The sequence below is a fragment of the Ambystoma mexicanum genome, chromosome 1q (genome assembly GCF_040938575.1).
Source record: "Ambystoma mexicanum isolate Mex_15411 chromosome 1q, UKY_AmexF1_1, whole genome shotgun sequence".
Classification (NCBI taxonomy): Eukaryota; Metazoa; Chordata; class Amphibia; order Caudata; family Ambystomatidae; genus Ambystoma; species Ambystoma mexicanum.
In genome coordinates this window covers 941401353-941420877 of record NC_090922.1, presented here as the reverse complement: position 1 = coordinate 941420877, position 19525 = coordinate 941401353, and the positions used below count along the sequence as shown (strand labels likewise).

Below are 19525 nucleotides of genomic sequence, written 5' to 3'. Positions count from 1 at the left end.
CTGGCAAATGTACTGTCAGTCGTCTAATTAGCTCCAAAAATAAGATCTAGTCTAAGCGGATCTTAAACATCGCCCTACATGGGAAAACAATGCTGCAATTTAAAGGTAGTTTCCCACAAGGACACTGAACTGCCTCAATACCTTTGCAAATTGCATGACATCGATCGTTTTCTACGGCCTGGGGTAAATTTTCACTACAAGTAGTCAATGATGATGAACAAGAGACGGACATTATATTTGTACCACCGGTTGTACTTACCTTTGGCAGTATTCATCTCTATGGTATTTACTTCAGCACTGCCAATGATAATATGGAATACTAATGTTTACCACTTGACACAAAAGTAATCTTGCAGGAGCTGACATTTACCACCATGGAATCAGTGGTTGAAGTGTACGAAAAGAAGTACTGGAACCATGTTCCCCGCTAGCCTGCGCCCACTCCCCACAAGCCCCATCACCACACCACCTCCCATACACAATACAAACCCCCAAACAAATGCACCTGCTGTTTAAGGGAACGTTCAGTGCAGTGCACTAAAAGTGCAAGTTTCAACTTCTTGCTACATTGTTACTTTAAAACGAAACTGTTCTGGAACGGTTTCTTTTTAAAATAAAAGTATAGGAGCAATAAATCTTTATTTTAAAAAGCAGAGGAGCAGCACTCCCAACCGCTCCCGCTCACTTCGATCACTGGTTAAGGATTGCCATCCTGTCAAGTGCAGTATTGTAGAAATGTAGCAAGAGGGAGTCGCAGAGTGATTGTGTGGGAGTGGATTGGGCAGAGGTGCAAGTAGGTTTTACGAATTCGGAGATGATTTTGTGGAGTGCTTTGCTGCTGATGCCACAGTTCTGAATGTGTTTATTGTAATGGGATTTTTTAGCATTCAAATCTCAGATTTGTAGTTACGGTGGTGGAGGGCGAATATGGATCTGCTAAGATTGGTTTTAGTGCTCACCATTTGCGTTCAAGAGAGTCATTAACTTTTTTGACAATCCTCGGGTGGGGTATGAACCATTTGGGGGATGGTCCTTTGCGTGAAGTTGAGGGGCGCGAGGGGGTGAGAGGAATTAGTGATTAATTAAGACAGTAATCGAAAGAATCGATGGTTAAAGGTCTACCCCAGGGCATCGTTGCAGGGGGGCGAGAGTAGCAGGCTTCAGCTAGGTCAGGGAGAACCTTGACTTCGTTCCAGCATTTGTGATCAAGGGTGAGGGCAGGGGGAGCCGTAGGAGGGGCAGCTGTGTGGATAGAGAAAGGGATGGCAGAGTGGTCAGACCAGGTAAGTGGTTTGGGATTGGATATATAAACCTTGTCATAGGAACTGAAAATCGCATCAAGGGTGTGCCCACCTGAGTGGGTTGGACCAGTGGTATGCTGGGAGAGGTTCAGTGCATCGAGACTGTGAACCAGTGGTTGGGTCATAGGGTTGTTGGGGATATCAAACCAGATTTTGAAATCTCCCAGGAGTTTAAGAGAAGGGTGATTTACCTGAATGGTAGCTATTGAGTCACAGAGATTATTGGCAAAATGTCTGTCATATCCAGGGGGTCTGTAGATGAGTAGGAAGCTGTGGGTAAATGTCACTGGTAGCGATAGTTTTACCAAAAGGGATTCACGGGAGGCATTGCATGTCTGGGATTCGACGATTGAGACAGAGAGATGGGGTTTGTAGAGGATTGCTACTCTGCCTCCTCTGGAGGGTCTATTGTGGGTGATAAGCAGGTAGCCAGGGGGGAAGACCTTGAGCGTGACTGGGGCAAAATCGTCGGAGAACCAGGTTTTGGTGATGAAATGAGGTTGGGATTGTCAGAGGATAGGAGGTCAAAGATGCTTGTCTGTTTCTTGCTACGGATCGGGCATTAAAAGGGATGCATGTGACTTCGTGAGGGGAGGTGGTTCTTGTGGCGTTCATCGCAGGGAGTGCTCGGTGGACATGGGTGCCCGATGAGGTGGGGGATGTGGTAGGATCATTCTGGTTGGTTGAGACAGGCTGAGGAGGGGTAGAGGATAGGATGCCTGTGGACTTTGAGTGTTGGGTGAGAGGGTCATGTCGATGGGGGGCGGGAAGAGTAGGCAGGCGGTGGTAGGTATGTGAAGGTGAGTAGGAGGGTCCAGGGGGGATTGGGTTGGTGGTGAGTGGATCACTTGAAGTATGGGGGTTTAGGTAGGTTGTTTCTGGTTCGAGTATGGAGGGCGCCTGGGGTTTAGGTGTACTGGGAGAGAAGTCAAGAGCAAGGGGGTGGAGACTGGGAGAGGGCAGAGGGGAGGGTCTGAAGATGGAGGCGGGAAAGGCTGGGAGGTTGGACCGATGGAGAAGTGGTGTGGTATGGAGGGTCGAGAGAGAGGACCAGTCACTCTTTCGGCATTTTGTGGGTTTTGGTGCCATATGAGTGCGAAAGAGGGTAGGAGGATCTGAGGGGGAAGAGGATGAAGCTAACATTCAAGAAAGGGCAAGACAAGCTACTTTCAGAGAAGGGAAGGGATATGAAGGGGCGGGTCGGTGGGCGGGGGTCAAGTAGGAGATGAGGGGGAGGGAGAGGGTGGCATAGGAGGTAGGTTGAGAGGCTGGGGAGTTTCTAAGTGGGCACAAAGATGGCGTGGTAGTGGAGGGGGGCTGGCGATGTTTGGAGCACCAGAGAGCTCCTCTGGCTTGTGAGTTTGATATTGGGTGGGGTGTATGGATGGGGTGTGTGGGGTTGTTCTCAATAGATGCTAGAGGGAGGGTGGATGTTGATGTGTTCGGGTGGGTTGAGGAATGGGGGATGGGCGTTTGAAGAGACAGGTGTTTGGCACACCATAATGCTCCTCTGATCTTAGAGTTGGTGGGGGAATGATGGTGGATTGGTGGGCAGGCGGCGTCCGGGCGTATTATTGTTCTGGGGCAGGGGTTGTGGGTTGCGACCAGATGCGGGATGAAGCGGGGTTCAAGAAGATGGGTGCTAGAGCGCGGGTTATGGTTCGGGGTGAGTTAAGGGGGAGGGTATGGTGCTGGGAGGCCAGGAATGAGGATGGGTCCTTTGAGGTGGTCTTTGTTGAAGTGGGGTCTCCATCTCTGGTGGAGGTTACAGGCAGCAATTAGTGATTGATGTACTTGTAACAGTAGATTTAGTGACCTTAGAGGTAGACTTTTGTCTAGATTCTGGACAGTGGGAGAGAATCAAACAGGGGTCGACAGTAGAATGCAGCTACTCTATATGGAATAGCAGAGTCTAGATTAGGGACACCTGGACAGAGGGAGGAAGGCCTAAGACGTGACATCAGCAAATGCAGTAATCTAGATGAAGGTCTGCATCTAGATTCTGGACTACAAGACAGTGGGAGAGGGTCAACAGTAGAATTCAGTAACTATGTGCAATAGCAGCGCCTAGGTTTGGGACACCTGGACAGAGGGAGAAGGCTGAACGCAAAAGCAGCAACCAAGAATGCAAGAACCCTAGATGTTGTAATAGCGCCTAGACTTGGCACACCATTGTAGAGGGAGCACGTTCAATATGGGGATAGCAGTAATTGCAGTAACAAAAGATGTAGTAACACTAGATTGGCTTTCCAAGGTGCATGGGAAACCAAATTTCTTTTGCTCCTTTTTTGGTCAAATCCTCCCTATTCCCTTACCCCACCCCATATATATGTTTAATTAAATCTGACTGAATTGTGACCAAACAAAACGATTTAAAATAATTGTCAAAAGTAAAAGGTCAGCGAGGAAGAGAACCAATACGGCGACAACAGCAAGTTCAGTAGCAAGTAATATACAATTACTCTAGATGTAACAGCAGCGCCTAGACTTGGGACACCTGGATAGAAGGAGACAGGGTCTAACACAGGCGGAAATACTATAGTGGCACTTTATAGATGTGACACAATGCAGAATGAATGCACCTTGAAACACTTGTGTATAGGCGCGTTATGAAAGCCATATCATATCATAATCCTCAAGGCGTGCAACACAGGTCAATATTCACAGTTCACTAAGAGGGCAATGCAGGCTAGTATTATCTCAGAGAGGGACTCTCCAGGCCCAAATCCGTGTTCCATTAACAATTCTAAGTGTGTGACTCAGACTAATAATTCACAGTACTATCTCAGTGGGCACTTTCTAGGTGTGAAACAATGCAATATTAACAGTTCTTCAAGAGTGCAATGCAGGCTAATGATTCGCAGTACTGTCTCAATGGGCACTTTCAGGGTTAGAGTCAATGCAATACTTAGATGATAGAGGGAGGCAGGGTCTAACACAGGGGGCGATTCTATAGTGGAACTCTATAGATGGGACACAATACAGAGTTAACAATTTTCAAGGCATGCAACAAAGGTCAATATTCGTAGTTCACTAAGAGGGTGATGCAGGCCAGTATTATCTCAAAGTGGCACTCTGCAGGTCTGAATCAGTGTTACATTATCAATTCTAAGTGTGTGACTTAGGCTAACAATTCACAGTACTGTCACAGTGGCCACTTTCTAGGTGACAATCATTGGAATACTAACAGTTCAGCAAGAGTGCGACGCAGGCCAGTAATTCAAAGTACTATCTCAGGTTGCACTTTCTAGGTATGAGTCAATGTAACATTAACAATTTTCTGAGTGTGTGATGTAGGCTTAAAATTATTCACAGTACTATCTCAGAGGCACCCTCCAGGTGTTGGTCAATGCAATACTATCAATTTTCTAGGTGTGTGATGCAGGCTAATAATTCACAGTACCATCTCAGTGGACACTTTCTTGGAGCAAATCAATGTAATATTAACCATGTTCTAAGTGTTCAACACAGGCTAATAGTTCACCGTACTATCTCAGAGACCACTTTCTAGGTGTGAATCAATGCAATACTAACAGTACTAACTAATAATTGGTAGTACTATCCCAGAGGGCACTTACTAGATGTGGATCAGTTTAACAAGAATCATTTTCTAAGTGCGCGACGCAGGCAAAAAATGCACTGTACTATCCCAGAGGTGCACTTTCTAGATGTGAAGCAGTTTAACAAGAGCAATTTTCTAAGTGTGCGACGCAGGCTAATAATTCACAGTACTAACCCAGAGAGCACTTTCTAGATGTAAATCAGTTTAACAAGAAAAAGGTTCTAAGTTTGCAATGTCGGCCTGTTCAGAGGGTAGGTAGGGTGGCAAGGCTTCAGAGTACAGTGGTAGTTATACTCCTCAGCCAGGCCACACCTACCTTGGTAGTCACTGCAGGCTGGCCACTGGCTTTCCCTGTTGACATCTGCAGACACAATCTGGAGGTGCCTCTGTTGGAGTCGTCCGGTGCCTCAAAGCCCTTAGCTGCAGGGGCCGCTGGCCAGAGGGCTGACCTAGGCGGGTGAGTTAAGGGGATCAGAGGCCAATCAGGGGGTGGGGGCGGGACGGAGGTGGGGAGAAACAAGGAAGGGACTTGGGGGCACGAAGGATGCGCCAGAGTGCTTTACACAATTTTATGGGCACAACAAAATACCAAAAATGCGAGGGGCTAGATGGAGGGCCTCACCTGAGCGCAGCCAAGAGCAAAAGTGGTGCAGCGAGGCGGCTTGCAGCATGACTAAGTCCCTGCTTGAGTGTGGATGTCAGATAGCCAATCAGGGGGGCGGGGCAGGGAGAAACATGGCAGAGACTCGGGGGCACAAAGGATGCGCCAGAGCACTTTACACAATTTTATGGGCACAAAAAACACCATAAATGCGAGGGACTAGATGGAGGGCCTCACCTGAGCGCAGCCAAGAGCAAAAGAGCAAATATCATAATTAAATGAGTCTAGACTATGCAGAGGCTTCAACTAGTACCAGCATGACATTGAGACTAGTCTGTGCATTGTAGTCTGCTGCCAGAACAGTGGGGCAATCCAAATATGCGATGATTTTACCTGTACCAGAGTGATACTAAGGTACACTGTGCAGTGTAATTTGTTGAGGTCATGATGAAATTAGTCTAACTGTGCAAGAGAATCCCTTGAACCAGGCTGATATTGGTGTGGTCTGTGCAGTGTAATTCCACTAGTATGGCAATGAGAGTAGTCTATCTGGGCCATGGTTTCACTTGTACCTAAATGATAATGAAGTAGACAGCACAGTATAGTACAGCTGGCATAATAATGAGGCCTAACCATGACAGAGGATTTGACTTATGTCAATGCTCAAATGAAACTAAAGAAACTAGGTTGTGCAATAGGATTCACCAGATAGCGCTTTGAACGTAATTCAATTATGGACTGGAATCCCTGTGCAGGAAGATATTGGATAAGTTGTACAACGTAATCCAGTTGACACCAGAATGATGCTAGCTGAGCAGCGGATTCACTTCTGTGACAGTGATTTAGAAAGGTGGAATGGATCTACTATTGCAGTGTGGCTTCCTGGTGGCCCAATGCAAGTTGGGCTATATTATGCAATGTATTCAACTGGTGGCAGGGTGTAACCATCCAGCTGGGTTGCCACCTAACCAATAGGGACACTTGCTGACCATGATGATTATTCTAGTCGATAAGAGGATTCAGAACTTGAAGCACAGTGCCATAAATCTTACCTACCAGAGTATTCAACTGCTAGCATAGAGAAATGGTCTTCACTATACAAAGGGTTCCTTCTTTGAAAAAGAGGTCCATCCAGCTAAGCAATTGATTCACCTGACGGACACTGAGTGCAACCATGAAAGAATCACACTGAGCAGTGGGTACCTTGGTACCTACTGAGATTGGTGGATGGATTCATATGTGTCACTAGGAATCTATTGGAGCTATGCATTGCTTTCTTGTGTACCTTGCTGAGAGGATCAATGGACTAATCTATCTATGCAGTGTGCAACTGGCAGCAGAAAGAGTGTATTTATTTATTTGTATTTATTTTATTTATATATCGACTTAATCCAAAGCGCTTTACATTTTAACAACAAGAATACATCAAACATGGAACAGTAGAAGCAATAACAATAAACATGAATCAGACCAAAAAAAAATATGTAGAACAATTTGCATATGAGAAGGAGGAGGACAGAAGGGGGATGGGAAAGGAAGGATGAGGGAGAGAGAGTAGGGAGTTAAGTGAGTAGTAGGAAGAAAGGTCATAGGAAAGAAGGGGGAAGATGAATAGAACTATGACGGGGGTACTAACGGGAGAGAGAGAGAGAGAGAGAGAGAGAGAGAGAGAGAGAGAGAGAGAGAGAGAGAGAGAGAGAGAGAGAAAGGGTTAAAAGGGGGAATAGGGTGGTCAGGGAGGGGAATGAAGAATGAGTGATTTCAAGGAGGAACAGAAGGAGGAATAGGTAGGGATGGAGCAGATGGAAAGAGGCAGGGAGTTCCAGTGTAAAGGGGCATGGAACTGAAAGCAGCGGAACCGAGAAGAGGCACAAGGGGGTTTGGGGACAGAAAGTAAGAAGAGATCAGCGGAGCGAAGGGAGCGAGAGGTAGTGTGGAATGAGAGAAGAGAGGAGAGATATGGAGGGGCAAGGTCATGAAGAGATTTAAAAACAAAACAAAGGAAGTAAAATTTAAGTTGGGAGTGTAAAGGAAGCCAGTCTAGGTTAGATAGTGAGTTGAGAGATGGAGTCAGAGGGTACTGATAGCAGAGTGGTAAAGGGATTTGAGGGGGGCAAGGTGGCAGGCGGGGAGAAGAGGGAAAAACAATAGAAGAGGCGAGAAAAGTTGAAGGAGATTAAAACTTTGGTAGCATGGAAGGTAAGAGAGAAACTGACTTTACCGATATTAAAGAGGTGGTAGTGACATGCGCGAGAAGTAAGGGAGATATGATGGGAAAAAGAGAGGGAAAGGTCGAAGTAAATGCCTAGATTACGAGCATGGGTGTAAATAGGAAGGTTAGAAGGGGGAAAATGAATAGAAGGAGGGGTAGTGGGGGAAGGAAGTGTGTTAGAGAGAAAGAATAACACTTCAGTTTTATCAGTGTTAAGAGAGAGATAGTGAGATGACTTCCAGTTTTTAATGGCGGTAAGACAGGAAGAGAGATTTAGATGCAGGTCAGAGGTGAAGGAAGGAAAGGAGAGAAATAGCTGGGTGTCATCAGCGTAGAAATGGTGAGAGATCCCGAAGGAAGAGATGATAGGGGCGAAGAGTGAAGTGTAAAGAGAGAATAAGAAGGGACCGAGGACAGAACCTTGGGGAACGCCATAGTCCAGAGGGAAGGTAGGGGTGGTTTGACCACCCCAAGAGACAGCAAAAGAATGGTAGTAGAGATAAGAGGGGAGCCAGATAAGGACAGAGCCTTTGAAGCCAAAGGAGGAAAGAGTATTGAGAAGTAAGGGGTGATCGACAGTATCGAAGGAAGCAGAGAGGTCAAGGACAATGAGGATTGAAGATTGCTTAGAGTAGCGAGCGGTGAGGAGGGAGTTAAGGACATAGGTGAGAGCGTTCTCAGTGGAATGTTTGGGGTGATTGAGATTGAGAAGGGGGAAGGAGAGAGAGGTTAGTGACAAAGGTCGAGAGCTGAGAGTAGGCTAAGCATTCGAGTATTTTAGAGAGAAAATGTAGAAGTGAGATTGGACGAAAGTTGGAAGCAAGAATGGGATTAGCAGAAGATTTCTTCAGGATAGGGATAATAGTTGCGTGCTTGAAGGCAGTAGGAAAGGAGGCAGAGGAGAGACAGATATTGAAGAAGGAGGTTAGATAAGGAATGAGAGAGGGGTAGATTTTAGGAATAAGAAGGTAAGAAGGGTTGGGATAGGATCGGAAGGGGCAGCAGTAGGGTGGGATTTAGTTAGGAGGAGGGAGATGTCAGAGGGAGTGATTGGGAAGAATTCAGACATGTAAGCAGAGGGGGAGTGGAAGGAAGGAGGGGTAGGGGAGCAGGGAGGAGAAGAGTAATTCTTTTGGCGAAGAGAAAGAATTTTAGCAGAGAAGAATTCAGCAAAGTCAGAAGGAGAGAGGAGAAGTAGAATTGGGGTCCGGGGTCTGAAGGGAGAGTAGGCGAGAGAGAGTTTGAAAGATACGAGGGTGAGAGGCTTGTGAGTGAAGGAGGTTAGAAAAGTAGGAGCGTTTAGCAGAGTTAAGGCAGGAATCGTATAGAGAGTGACAAGAGAAGTAGGAAGTTTGGTGGGAATGAGTGGGGGATTTGAGCCCACGTTACTCTAGTTGACGGAGGAGAGTATGAAAGGAATCACGTGTATCCTAAAGAAAGGACACCTGAGGGTATTCAAATGATTCAGTTGTTTTGTTTGGAGCAATGAGGTTGATCACCCTCTGGGGTGGGTTTACTTGCAATGTGATGAATGGAGAAGCTAATTAATGTAATTACGCTGTGTAAATCGTTGGTGCCGCAAAGGTTAGCTTAGCCGCTTAGCCTTGAATCCAATCCGTCAGAACTCACTTGTGTCACAATGGATGGAGAACACATTTGTGCAACAGTCCGATGTGTTCAACTGGTCACATTACGAGATTAGGCTGCCTATGCCATGGGTTCACATGCATCTCACTGTGATTACATTATGTAATGCATTCATAAAATGAAACAGTCAGCTATGCAGTGGAATCACTGGTAGCACAGCGAAAATAGATTGTGTCATGGAGTTGCCAGTATCAGTATGAAACTGTAATTGGAGTTAAACTGGCCCCACAAGAGTCAGTGAACATAGTGCATTTCATTGTGGCTGACATGAGGGAGTGATCAGAGGAACTCACTCCGCATTACGATCACTGGTATCTTAGTGGGTTTGGGAGAAGAGAAATAAATTAGACTATATTTTCTTTAGTTTTTTGTTAGTGGAGTTTGCTTCAAGGAAGGCAGGCAAGTACAGGGCTAGCGGGCCAGCTAAACAGGAGGCCCCTTTAGCCCTTTGCCCATCTCCGGCTGCCTGGGCCAGGTTACCCTGGGTGGATCGGGTTTATGGTGGTGCCAGGGTCATATTCTTCATTCAGGAGGGGTAGAGGGTGGGACACCGGAGCTGGCAGTGGGGCTGGAAAATTACAGAGTGGAAAAAAGGCCCAGATGTCGGTGGTACCCTTCACACATGAGTCTAACACAGCCACAAAAAGAGATACAAAATGAAGCAGCATATTCTACAATATATTCTGTGGGGAAACCAATCCAATTAATAATGGGATGGCCAAGTGGAAAAGAATACTGATGCTTCGGTATCTTGGCTAAGAAATACAAGCTGGAATTCTAGGGTGCTGTATAAAAGGGCACTCCTTTTCTTCCTCAGTGAGAAGATTTGGTAGATACCACTTCTTCACTGACATCTGGTTTTTATTTGCACCTCTGGAAAAGGGCCTCCAACCTCACATCTATAACAACTAACATCGGAAAGCTGCCTGTTGGACATAGTCTGTCCTATCCATAATGACAATATTCCCTCTCTTGGATACCATTTTAATAACCAAGAAAGTGTCAAACTATGGAGTGCTTAATTTTCGAGATATAATACATTATAAACGTTTATGTTTAGACCCACCTTTTAATATTCTCAACCGATCTAACTCATCTAGGTCTTTTAGGACTGCTTTTTCAAACACTATCAAAATGTTTTACCCTGGAAGTATCAGGATAGATCTGGATCTTGCTTTGAAGTCCGTCGTTATGCACACATTGGTGTCTATATGAAGCACTGTCTATACCAAGCACTACACAAACATTTTCCATGTCACTCTTCATTGCTCTCCAAATACATCAAAGCACACATCTTTTGCAGAACTCTGGGGTTACGCGACCTTTTCATTTTGATATGGCCATACAGGGTTTGAGTTAAAAAAAAAAATATTTACATTTTCGTACACATTTTAATTAACCAATTTTGTTTTGTGCGCGGTCAAATCTACTAGCTGGTGCTAAGGATAGAACCCTCCCTTTCGAGAAGTTCAGTTTGAGGTTGATCGAGTTCCTTTGAAGATCAAGGAGCACGTGTTGGAATGTGTTAAAGGATGAAGTCTCCAGTTCCGGAGCTTCCGTTTCAAACAAAGCAAAACATTCTGAGAGCTTCAGTCATAGTTTATTTCATCTTTTCTCCTTGAGCCTAACTACAAGGTGAACATTCTTTGTAAAGTAAAGCTCAAAACTGGAAACATGTAGCCTCAGTTCCATTGAGGCATGTTCGCACATTATCTACAACAGACTAAACGCAACCCAACAGGTAACCACTAGTTTCCAAAGTCAATAAACAGAGAAGGTTAGAACCTGATTACCTGTAGTTCCCCATATGTCTATTTTCATATCCTTCCCTGGATATCTGCTTACGCACTTGCACAAGGCTTTCTTTCTGAAAGGCAAGAAATGAAGTATTGAGAACTACCATACTCGTGCAAACGTTATTTCTGCCAACCTGGGGCACTGTTGCACAGTTGCAAAATAAGCTAACATCCTCACTTTAGCCACTTCACACAAATCTGCTGCTAAAAATGGATGGGATTCTATAAAAACAAATGAACAAATAAGCATTGCATGGGTTAGAAACAGAACAGTTATAAAACAAATACCTAGGATAGCACTACAGTATTATTACGGTTTTGAGCAGTGCCAGTGCAAATACAGCTCTAGTGCATGTCCACTCATGTTAGCATCTGCACATCTGGAAACAGATCTATGTTGAAAAACCGAATCCCAAAAGCTCGAGTTACAAAATTGCAAAGCCCACTTGTTCGCATTTTGTAACTCGAGCTTTTGGGATTTTGGTTGTGTGTCCCCCACTTTGTATTTAATGTATGCAGGGGATACGCCTGCAACTCCCTCAGCCCATAATACCGAACTAGGGGAGCAGGTGACACCCCGGCAATCCCCGCTCCTCAGTATTTTTTGCCATGCCGAATGCGGACCAAATATGCATTCTGCTTTTTTTCCGGACCTTTTCGACCGAACCGCTGGAAAACACGTTTAGTACATGCACAAAGTTACCGTGATACTGTCCCCTGCCTCATGCCATGTCCCCATTTACAGGGGCAGCATGATGATTTCGATTCCGGAGGCCTTAAATAGTAAAAATGGTTTGGAAAATTCTCTAAATCACTGAGATCGATAGTAAATGCACAATTTAGTTGCAGATGACAATGACTAAGCAAGGTGAAACTATTTTTTAAAGACTTTATTTATTAAGATTCACATCTCACGGGTACATTTAATGCAACAGTGTTCAGCCGTACATTGCATGGATCAACAATAAACAGAGCACATACATGGGCGACGCATGACCCATTTACAAAACAAAAACAGTTACCATTGCGCTTTAGCCGATAGTCCCCACCACCTCTCCCTCGGCAGCAGGTCGTTGAGCAAGAAGGTAAGCCACCAGGGGGCCCCAAATATCGCTCTGTCTATTGTGCACCCCACAAAGTGCACCATACTCACTATCAATAATGCTTAACCAAATCATGACCTCCAACCAGGTCGTAACAGCAGGCGCGACAGAGCCAGTCCACCGCATCAGGATGCACCTTCGCGCAATAATCAAACCAGTCGCTAGCAATGGGAATGGGAAGCCACCCAACATACAACACAGCAACTCACACGGAACCTTATAGGCCAACATTTTAGAGAGAAACCCTGCCACCCCCCCACCCTTTCCCTCCAATGTCCTGTGCACGAGAACGCCAGGACCCTCGAGTTATTTATTGCTACATCATCACGATGACGTGTCTATGAATATCCCGTCTATCGGGAATTGTAGTTCCCAAGTCTGAGTACACTCAAAATCACGATACTTCGCATATAGTTATATAATTGATTTTCTGTTTGGCGCAAATATACCACTCCTTTTTAAAACAAGTTCTAATGCGCAGTTACCTTCATCAAAGATTTTACTGATAAATGTCTATAAAACATGATTTGTGCAAACGTATATTACTTTTGCTGAAAGTCAGATAATTAGAATGAGTCATTACTCTCTCATGCACTAACTTTTTTTCAGTAAATAATTTCAATGTTAGGACGATTAATCCCCCGGTTTCAACTTTACTCACATATTTAGTGTTGTCAATCATTTCACCACAATTCGGTCTGTGTTTATGTCAATGTTATAAACTTTGTATTTAACCTTTCAATCATAGCGTAAGTAATGATATGTTGGAATACACTTGTGTATTCTGAAATGTTATGCTAATTCAAAATTACAAAAGTGCAATTAGACAATGTTCAAACAACTTAATCAAATAGCGCTGCTTGTCAACATGATAGTATTTGAGAGATATATACAGCAGGTGATACAGGTCATTTCTTCATCCTCAATTTCTTGTTATACATCAACTGCTATGGTTGTGTATACAGGAATACTTTATGGTATCCCTATTCATGTACAGGCAAGGATCTGTATTCAGTGTTCAATGTTCATATTTAGCAGTCCGCTCATACAATATTCACAGAAAACAAGTTAGATCAAGATCTTCGTTGAGACCTGATGGGGCGACAGTGTCAAGCCTATCGATCCAAAACGCCTTTCGTTGTTCTAGCTTCTTTGTTACGTTCATGCGTAGATCTTTGGTCTTAATCACTTCCAAAATTTGAAAGCGCACTTGTGCAAGTTGGTGTCAATAGCCATGAAAATGTCTTGCAATTGGTGAGTGACAGTTGTTTGTTCTTATGTTGGACTTGTGTTCATTCCAATGTATTCGAGCTTTACGGCCAGTTTGTCCAACATACGTCAAACCACATGTACATTTAATCGCATAGACTACGTTCTGAAATTCACATGTTGCATAATCCTTGAGTTGTATTTTTTCTCCCGTTTTTGAATGTGTGATAATATCTCCTTTTACTGCATTGTTACAGTTATTGCAGGCAAGACATGGGTACGTCCCCGGATGCTTGCTACGTTGTCTCTTTGGATGGTCTGGATGAGTTTTAACAAGAAGATCCTTAAGATTATGACTTCTTTGGAATGCAAAGATTGGTTTGGTGCTAAAATTGTTCTGTAATCTTGTATCACATGACAAGAGAGGCCAATGCTTCAGGACAGCTTGCTTAATTTTATGTGACTGAACACTATTTGCTTACAAACACCATTGGTGCGTCCGTTTCGGTATTCTGTCTCTTTGATGTAAATAACTGACTGCGTCCTTTTTGGTTGAATTTAGATCTTGCTTCTTGTAATTCTGATTCTCGATACCCTCTAGACTGAAATTTTTCAAGCATTTTGGTTGATGCAATTTCCCAACGGCTGCTGGTGTTGACAATTCTCTTGACCCTTAACAATTGACTGTATGGTAAACTCTTGAATGTGGCAAGAGGGTGAAAATGTATTCTATGTAGAAGGTTATTTCTATTAGTAGGTTTGTGGTAGATGCTTGTTCCAAAGTTTGGCACCAATGGTATAATTTGTACGTCCAAAAAGTGTAGACCAGGGTTTTCTATTTCCAAGGTAAACTGTATTCTTGTGTCTATTGAATTAAGGTAATTCAAAAAGAGATCCAAATTCTCTGATGTGTCTTTCCAAATCATAACGATATTGTCTATATAACATCACAGTGCTTGATGTATTTCTGCCAAACTGGATGGTGTAGAACATAATCTTCCTTAAACTTGATCATAAAAGCGTTCGCATATGCTGGGGGCATTGTGGCTCCCATTGGAGTCCCACTTATTTGCTGATAAAACGTTTTGTCAAATGTGAAGTATGAATTCTGAGCTATCATTTCAAGCATGATCATAATAAACTCTTTGGAAGCTCCAACATTTTCCTCTTTCAGGAGAATCCAATCCACTGCTTGTGTTCCTAAACAAGCTGCATACATCGATGGTAACTAGAATGTCATTGGGTCTCATTACAAGTTTGGAGGTAGCCATGCCTGTAATACAGGCAGGCTACCTCCAAACTTGCGAAAAAATCCGGCCCTTGCGAATGCTCAATTACCGGGGTATTCCGGCCCCACCGGACCCAGTAATTGCCCTTTCGCGGGTGCCGGAACCGGGTGATACTCATTCCTATTTGAGCCCCATAGGGCTCAATGGGAATGGGGATGCCTGTAGCACCAGTACCAATCATTACGGTGCCTGTGCTACAGGCTTGTTGTGCTTCCGGGTGCCTTTCATTCCGCCAGGTCAGACCTGGCGGAATGCAAGGCACCTGCAAGCACAACTCGGAGTTTGCCAGTCTGCATATAATGGTACCGGCAAGCTCACCAGTACTGTTGTATCCGGACTGGCAAACTCGTAACGAGGCCCATTGTGTTCTATTTCAATAGCATGTATTCTGTTCAAAACATCTGTAGTGTCCTTGATGTATGATGGACATTTTTGAATAATTGGTTGTAGAATTTTATCTATGTAGATACCTAGTGGTTGTAATAATCCTTTGGTTGCAGCTACGATGGGTCTTCCTGGCGGTTTCTGTAGGGTCTTGTGTATCTTCGGCATTAAACAGAAATGGGGAACCTTTGGATATTGTGCTGTCAAGAATGTTTTGGTTATGGTTGAAATCCATTCGTTCTCTTCTGCTGATATTAACATAGCTTCAATCTTTCATTTAATTTCTTGTGTCAGATCCCCTGGTAAGACTTTGTAGGTTCTGGTGTCATGTAACTGCCTACAGCATTCTTCTTGATAATCTAGTGTATCCATTTTTACAAGTGCTCCTCCTTTATCTGCTGAGCGAATCGTTATGTCTTGATCTTCATAGAGTTTCCTAATTAAGGCCATATCCTTCTGGTTATCAATATCAGGGTAACCACTACCTCCGAAGTGTAGGGGGGAGCAAGTCAGAGCTGTTGGGGTAGTTGAGAAAGGTCCCACGGGTAGAGGGAAGTTTGAATTGCACGCGGCATATTTGGGAATGGGGTGACGGCGATGTTGATGCAATGTTGCAAATTAGCACCAATATCGTGGAGTTCATGTGAATGGGATAAATGTTACTTTTAGTTTTATTTGTGTAAAATGATCCATTGTTAGATTTGAATGTGCGCAGCAATATAACAATTCTGCTATAGATACAATGTAAATTCGGGGAGTGCCACTCAGCCATAATGAGAAGCAAGGAGATAAACATGCACATGCAAGATAGAAGGTTGTGAATAGAGATTGTAATGAGGGTATACAGTAGTCTATAACACAAGCATGCATAAACATACATACACAGGAAGCTTTTTGGGATAGTTGGGAGATATGGGGTATATTGTTAATAGATCATTCTGTGTGTCGCGTGTGCCCACATTGTGGGCAGTTTTTGCGAACCACGGAAGCTTGGATCTGTGAGGTAAAACTCTGAATGGTCAGGAAACTGGTTTTTGCAAGATTGAAGGCAGAGAACAGCAGCAGCTGCGGTCAGTTTCAGGCAGGCCTGCGTTATGGCCTGGTGCTACTGTGAACGATAGATGTAATCTCTGTAAGTACATGGGAGCCTGTTATTCAATGACTGGTGGATTCCATCCACCTGGCAGGGCTGGGATAAGGGTCAGACAATTAACCTGATAGAAGGGTTGCTTGCAGGGTTTTCAATTAAGTTGTCACTGTGTGGATTGAGATCATGTGTGATGTAATGGTAAGTCGCATAGTTTAGAATGAAACGTGGACACCAACAAGTTTGGGCAGATAAAAGCGGCAACAATAGATTAAAAGTAAGTTTGATTCCCTATTCTTCACATAAAAGGTAATTTCCATAGAATGGCTGTGTGCATCACAAGTAGCACTAAAGATAGAACTCTGCTGTTATATCATCAGTACCGGGGGCCTTCACTGTGGGCAGCGCCTTTATAGCTGCCAAAATATAATGTGTTGCCGTGCTCTCGGAGAGCGAGTAAGGAGAGGCGAGCCCTCTGGAGTAAAGTCTTGGTAGAACAACACTCAAGCTTGTTTATACTGTAGATTTCCAAGGTCACAGGCTCTGCAGAGAATCACATTGTGGTCCCTATAGTTCAGGTGGCGAGCTATAGCCGGTCAAGTATTATGGCTCCGCCTGGGCTACTGCAGCGACACCCAGTGCGCTATCTCAACAAGAAACTGGGATGACAACGTAGGACCTTCCAACACCTCCCATATAAAGTCCTTCATAAAGACCTCAATATTCTGCAGCGGCACCGACTCAGGAATTCCCACCACACGCATATCGTTCCTACGCGACCTTGCCTCGAGATCCCCATTCTCCTCTTTAATTTCCTTGACCATGCGCTGCAGCATGCGGATCGCCTGTGTCAACTCAGCACCAGTGTCCTTGAGCACTCCCTCTCCATGCTCAGCTTTGGAAATCTGGCCACTATCTTTTTCTATGTGTTCCTGCATATGGTCCACTTTGTAGGCCATTCCATCGAGCTTGGAGTTTGTGGAAGCAAATCCACTCTGCATCTCAGCCAGCACTATGCCCAAGTCTGGAGCAGGAGTGCAGCCACCAGAGCTGGAGCCTGCATCCGCACGAGCAGAATGTCTCTCCGCCGCTATTCAGGGTGACGACATCTTCTCCCTGCTAGTGGTGAAACTCTCTTTGTGGGAAAAAACGGAAAACCGGACTGCATCTTGTTAGGATACACTGTGCAACCCAGTCCAGGCTTTTGATACGGTGCCCAAGGCTCCTAACCAAGTAAGCAGCAGTGCTTCCCCAGCAAGCAGGCCCCCAGTTGGTCCGCTTGCAGCAGATATGTACCCTGCAGCATGGGTCCATGCAAGGGTTCTTCCCAGCACCCCAGGTAGTGTTGCTACCCGTCTCCCACTCCAGCTAGTCAAAGTGCAGCTCACCTTCACATGTCCACCAATCTGGGAACCAGGGGCTCAATATGGTAGGGTCTCCAGCGCAGCAGCCCCAGCACCCTCTTATCAGCAGTCCAGCGGTGCCACAAACCAGAATCATCAACTACTATAGGCCTCCAAGCAGTAGGGGCCATCCCACATCAAGTGAAGTAGAACAACATGGGGTAGTAGCAAAAGGGGATGCAGTAAACACATCCAGCGACGATCCCGGTGCAGCAGCACATCAGGTCTGCTCAGTCAAAAGGAAGCAGAGCACTCCAGGCTCCAGCGTGCCCCCCACAGCCAGCAGCTAGCCAGAGATGAGCCCACAGGGCCAGCTGCCAGCTGTCACCGCCAATCTCAAGAGGCAGGAGGAGCCCTCCTCACACTGATATCTTGCAGATGTGCTGTGTTAATGACGGACAGGAATCTGCCACTACATTCTGCCCAATGCACGGGTTGTCATGGAAGCGGTTGTCATCGTTAGCTTATAATACCGGCTGCATACTGACATCAGGGCGCAGAGTAGATTGCAGCAGTCTGCCTCAGCAGCTTAGGTGCCCAGCTCCTAGGGCCTCCAGCTCCCCAGCAATCGCTGTACCAGTCCTCCCACACAGGGATGAGCTCATCGGCCCGAGGTCCTGGCCGCATGCCGTTAAGCAGGCTCTCAGCTGAGAGGCACGCAGGGGAGAAGGGGTGCCCTCTCATCTGCAGTCCCAGCTTAAGCAGTTCCTCGCCCACTAATGGGACGCGGTACAGGGGGACCCAACACCACACCACAGGGAGAGCAGCTCCCCTGTCCATAGCAATGGGTGCACATGCCCCGATCATCAGGTAGAAAGGTAGCAGTGAAGAGCTGGTAGCACACTACACCTGCCGCAGCTCAGATGTGGGGTCTACACCAGAAGGCCCCCTCCTACAGCGGCCGCCAGGAGCTTACTGGCTGCCCTGCCAAGAAACAGCCAGCGCCACTCCTCGCATCAACACACACAGGCCGCCACGCCAGGCCACTGGACGCCTCTCTAGTTAGCACCCTGCAAGTGCACCAATAGTCCCCAAAGTCGCACAGCAGGTGCCCAAGACCTCAAGGACAATGTCCCTTGTTAGGTAAGAATTAGTGCAGTCCAACTGGTGTGAGACTACACAAGACTTATCTCTTGGTATTAGGTAACCACCCTTTTAAAATAGGCCTGTACTACACAAATTGGTATTGTAATTTAGCAGCCAGGCTTATTTTAAGAGGGGTAATGTGAGCTGTAGAGCTGTACAATCTAATCAGTAAGTACAAGTATCACTTACACACTCAACGTTATATATAAATATGTATTTATAATATACACAAGGTTTAAATAAGCAGTCTTTAATAATTGTTAACTGCTAGTAACATTCAAAGTTAAGATTCTGTTTTTCAAAGACAATAAAAGCTGGTAAAGACTTTTCTTATGCCAACACATGTTTCAGCACACGGAGTGACTTCAGTAAAGGTCAGTATTGCACTTATTTTGGTTACCAATTCAATTATTGAGTTGTGAAGGAAGGAAAGGTTAGAATAAGATTGAGAACATACTTTCAACAGTTTGTAAAACAATTACATTCTCCCAAATGGAGACAAGTAGACTTTTATCTCAGCAATAATAGTGTCAACAATTAAAACCTATGAGGGAACAAGTACTAGCAAAGCCAATAGGCTCAGAAGAGTGCCTCTAGGGAGCCAGGACATCCAAAGTCAATAGTTCTGATGCACTTCTTCTTAGATAAAGTTTTGACAAAGTTAGTAAGTTCAAAAGAAATCACTGTGACTCAAGTGAGCTACTTTGTAGAGAGCACAAGTGGTTAGGCCAGTGCAGGTGAGTTGGTACCAACTCCGAAAGTGTAACAAAAGCACTTCCCAAGGCAGGAAGCACAATTTATGGCTAAAAGGTGAATACCCAAAGCCCCACAGTACCTGTGATTTG

At 45.0% G+C, this 19525-nt stretch overlaps 1 protein-coding gene across 4 annotated transcripts in view; it reads right to left on the bottom strand.

The window, feature by feature from the left end:
• Positions 1-19525, bottom strand: part of TTLL7 (tubulin tyrosine ligase like 7) — a 2250822-nt gene that overhangs the window by 762799 nt on the left and 1468498 nt on the right. For all 4 annotated transcript variants that reach the window (XM_069641609.1, XM_069641612.1, XM_069641610.1 and 1 more), the window contains one exon: positions 11117-11190. In XM_069641609.1, coding sequence (XP_069497710.1) covers positions 11117-11190 — 74 coding nt within the window. The remainder of the gene's footprint in view (positions 1-11116; positions 11191-19525) is intronic.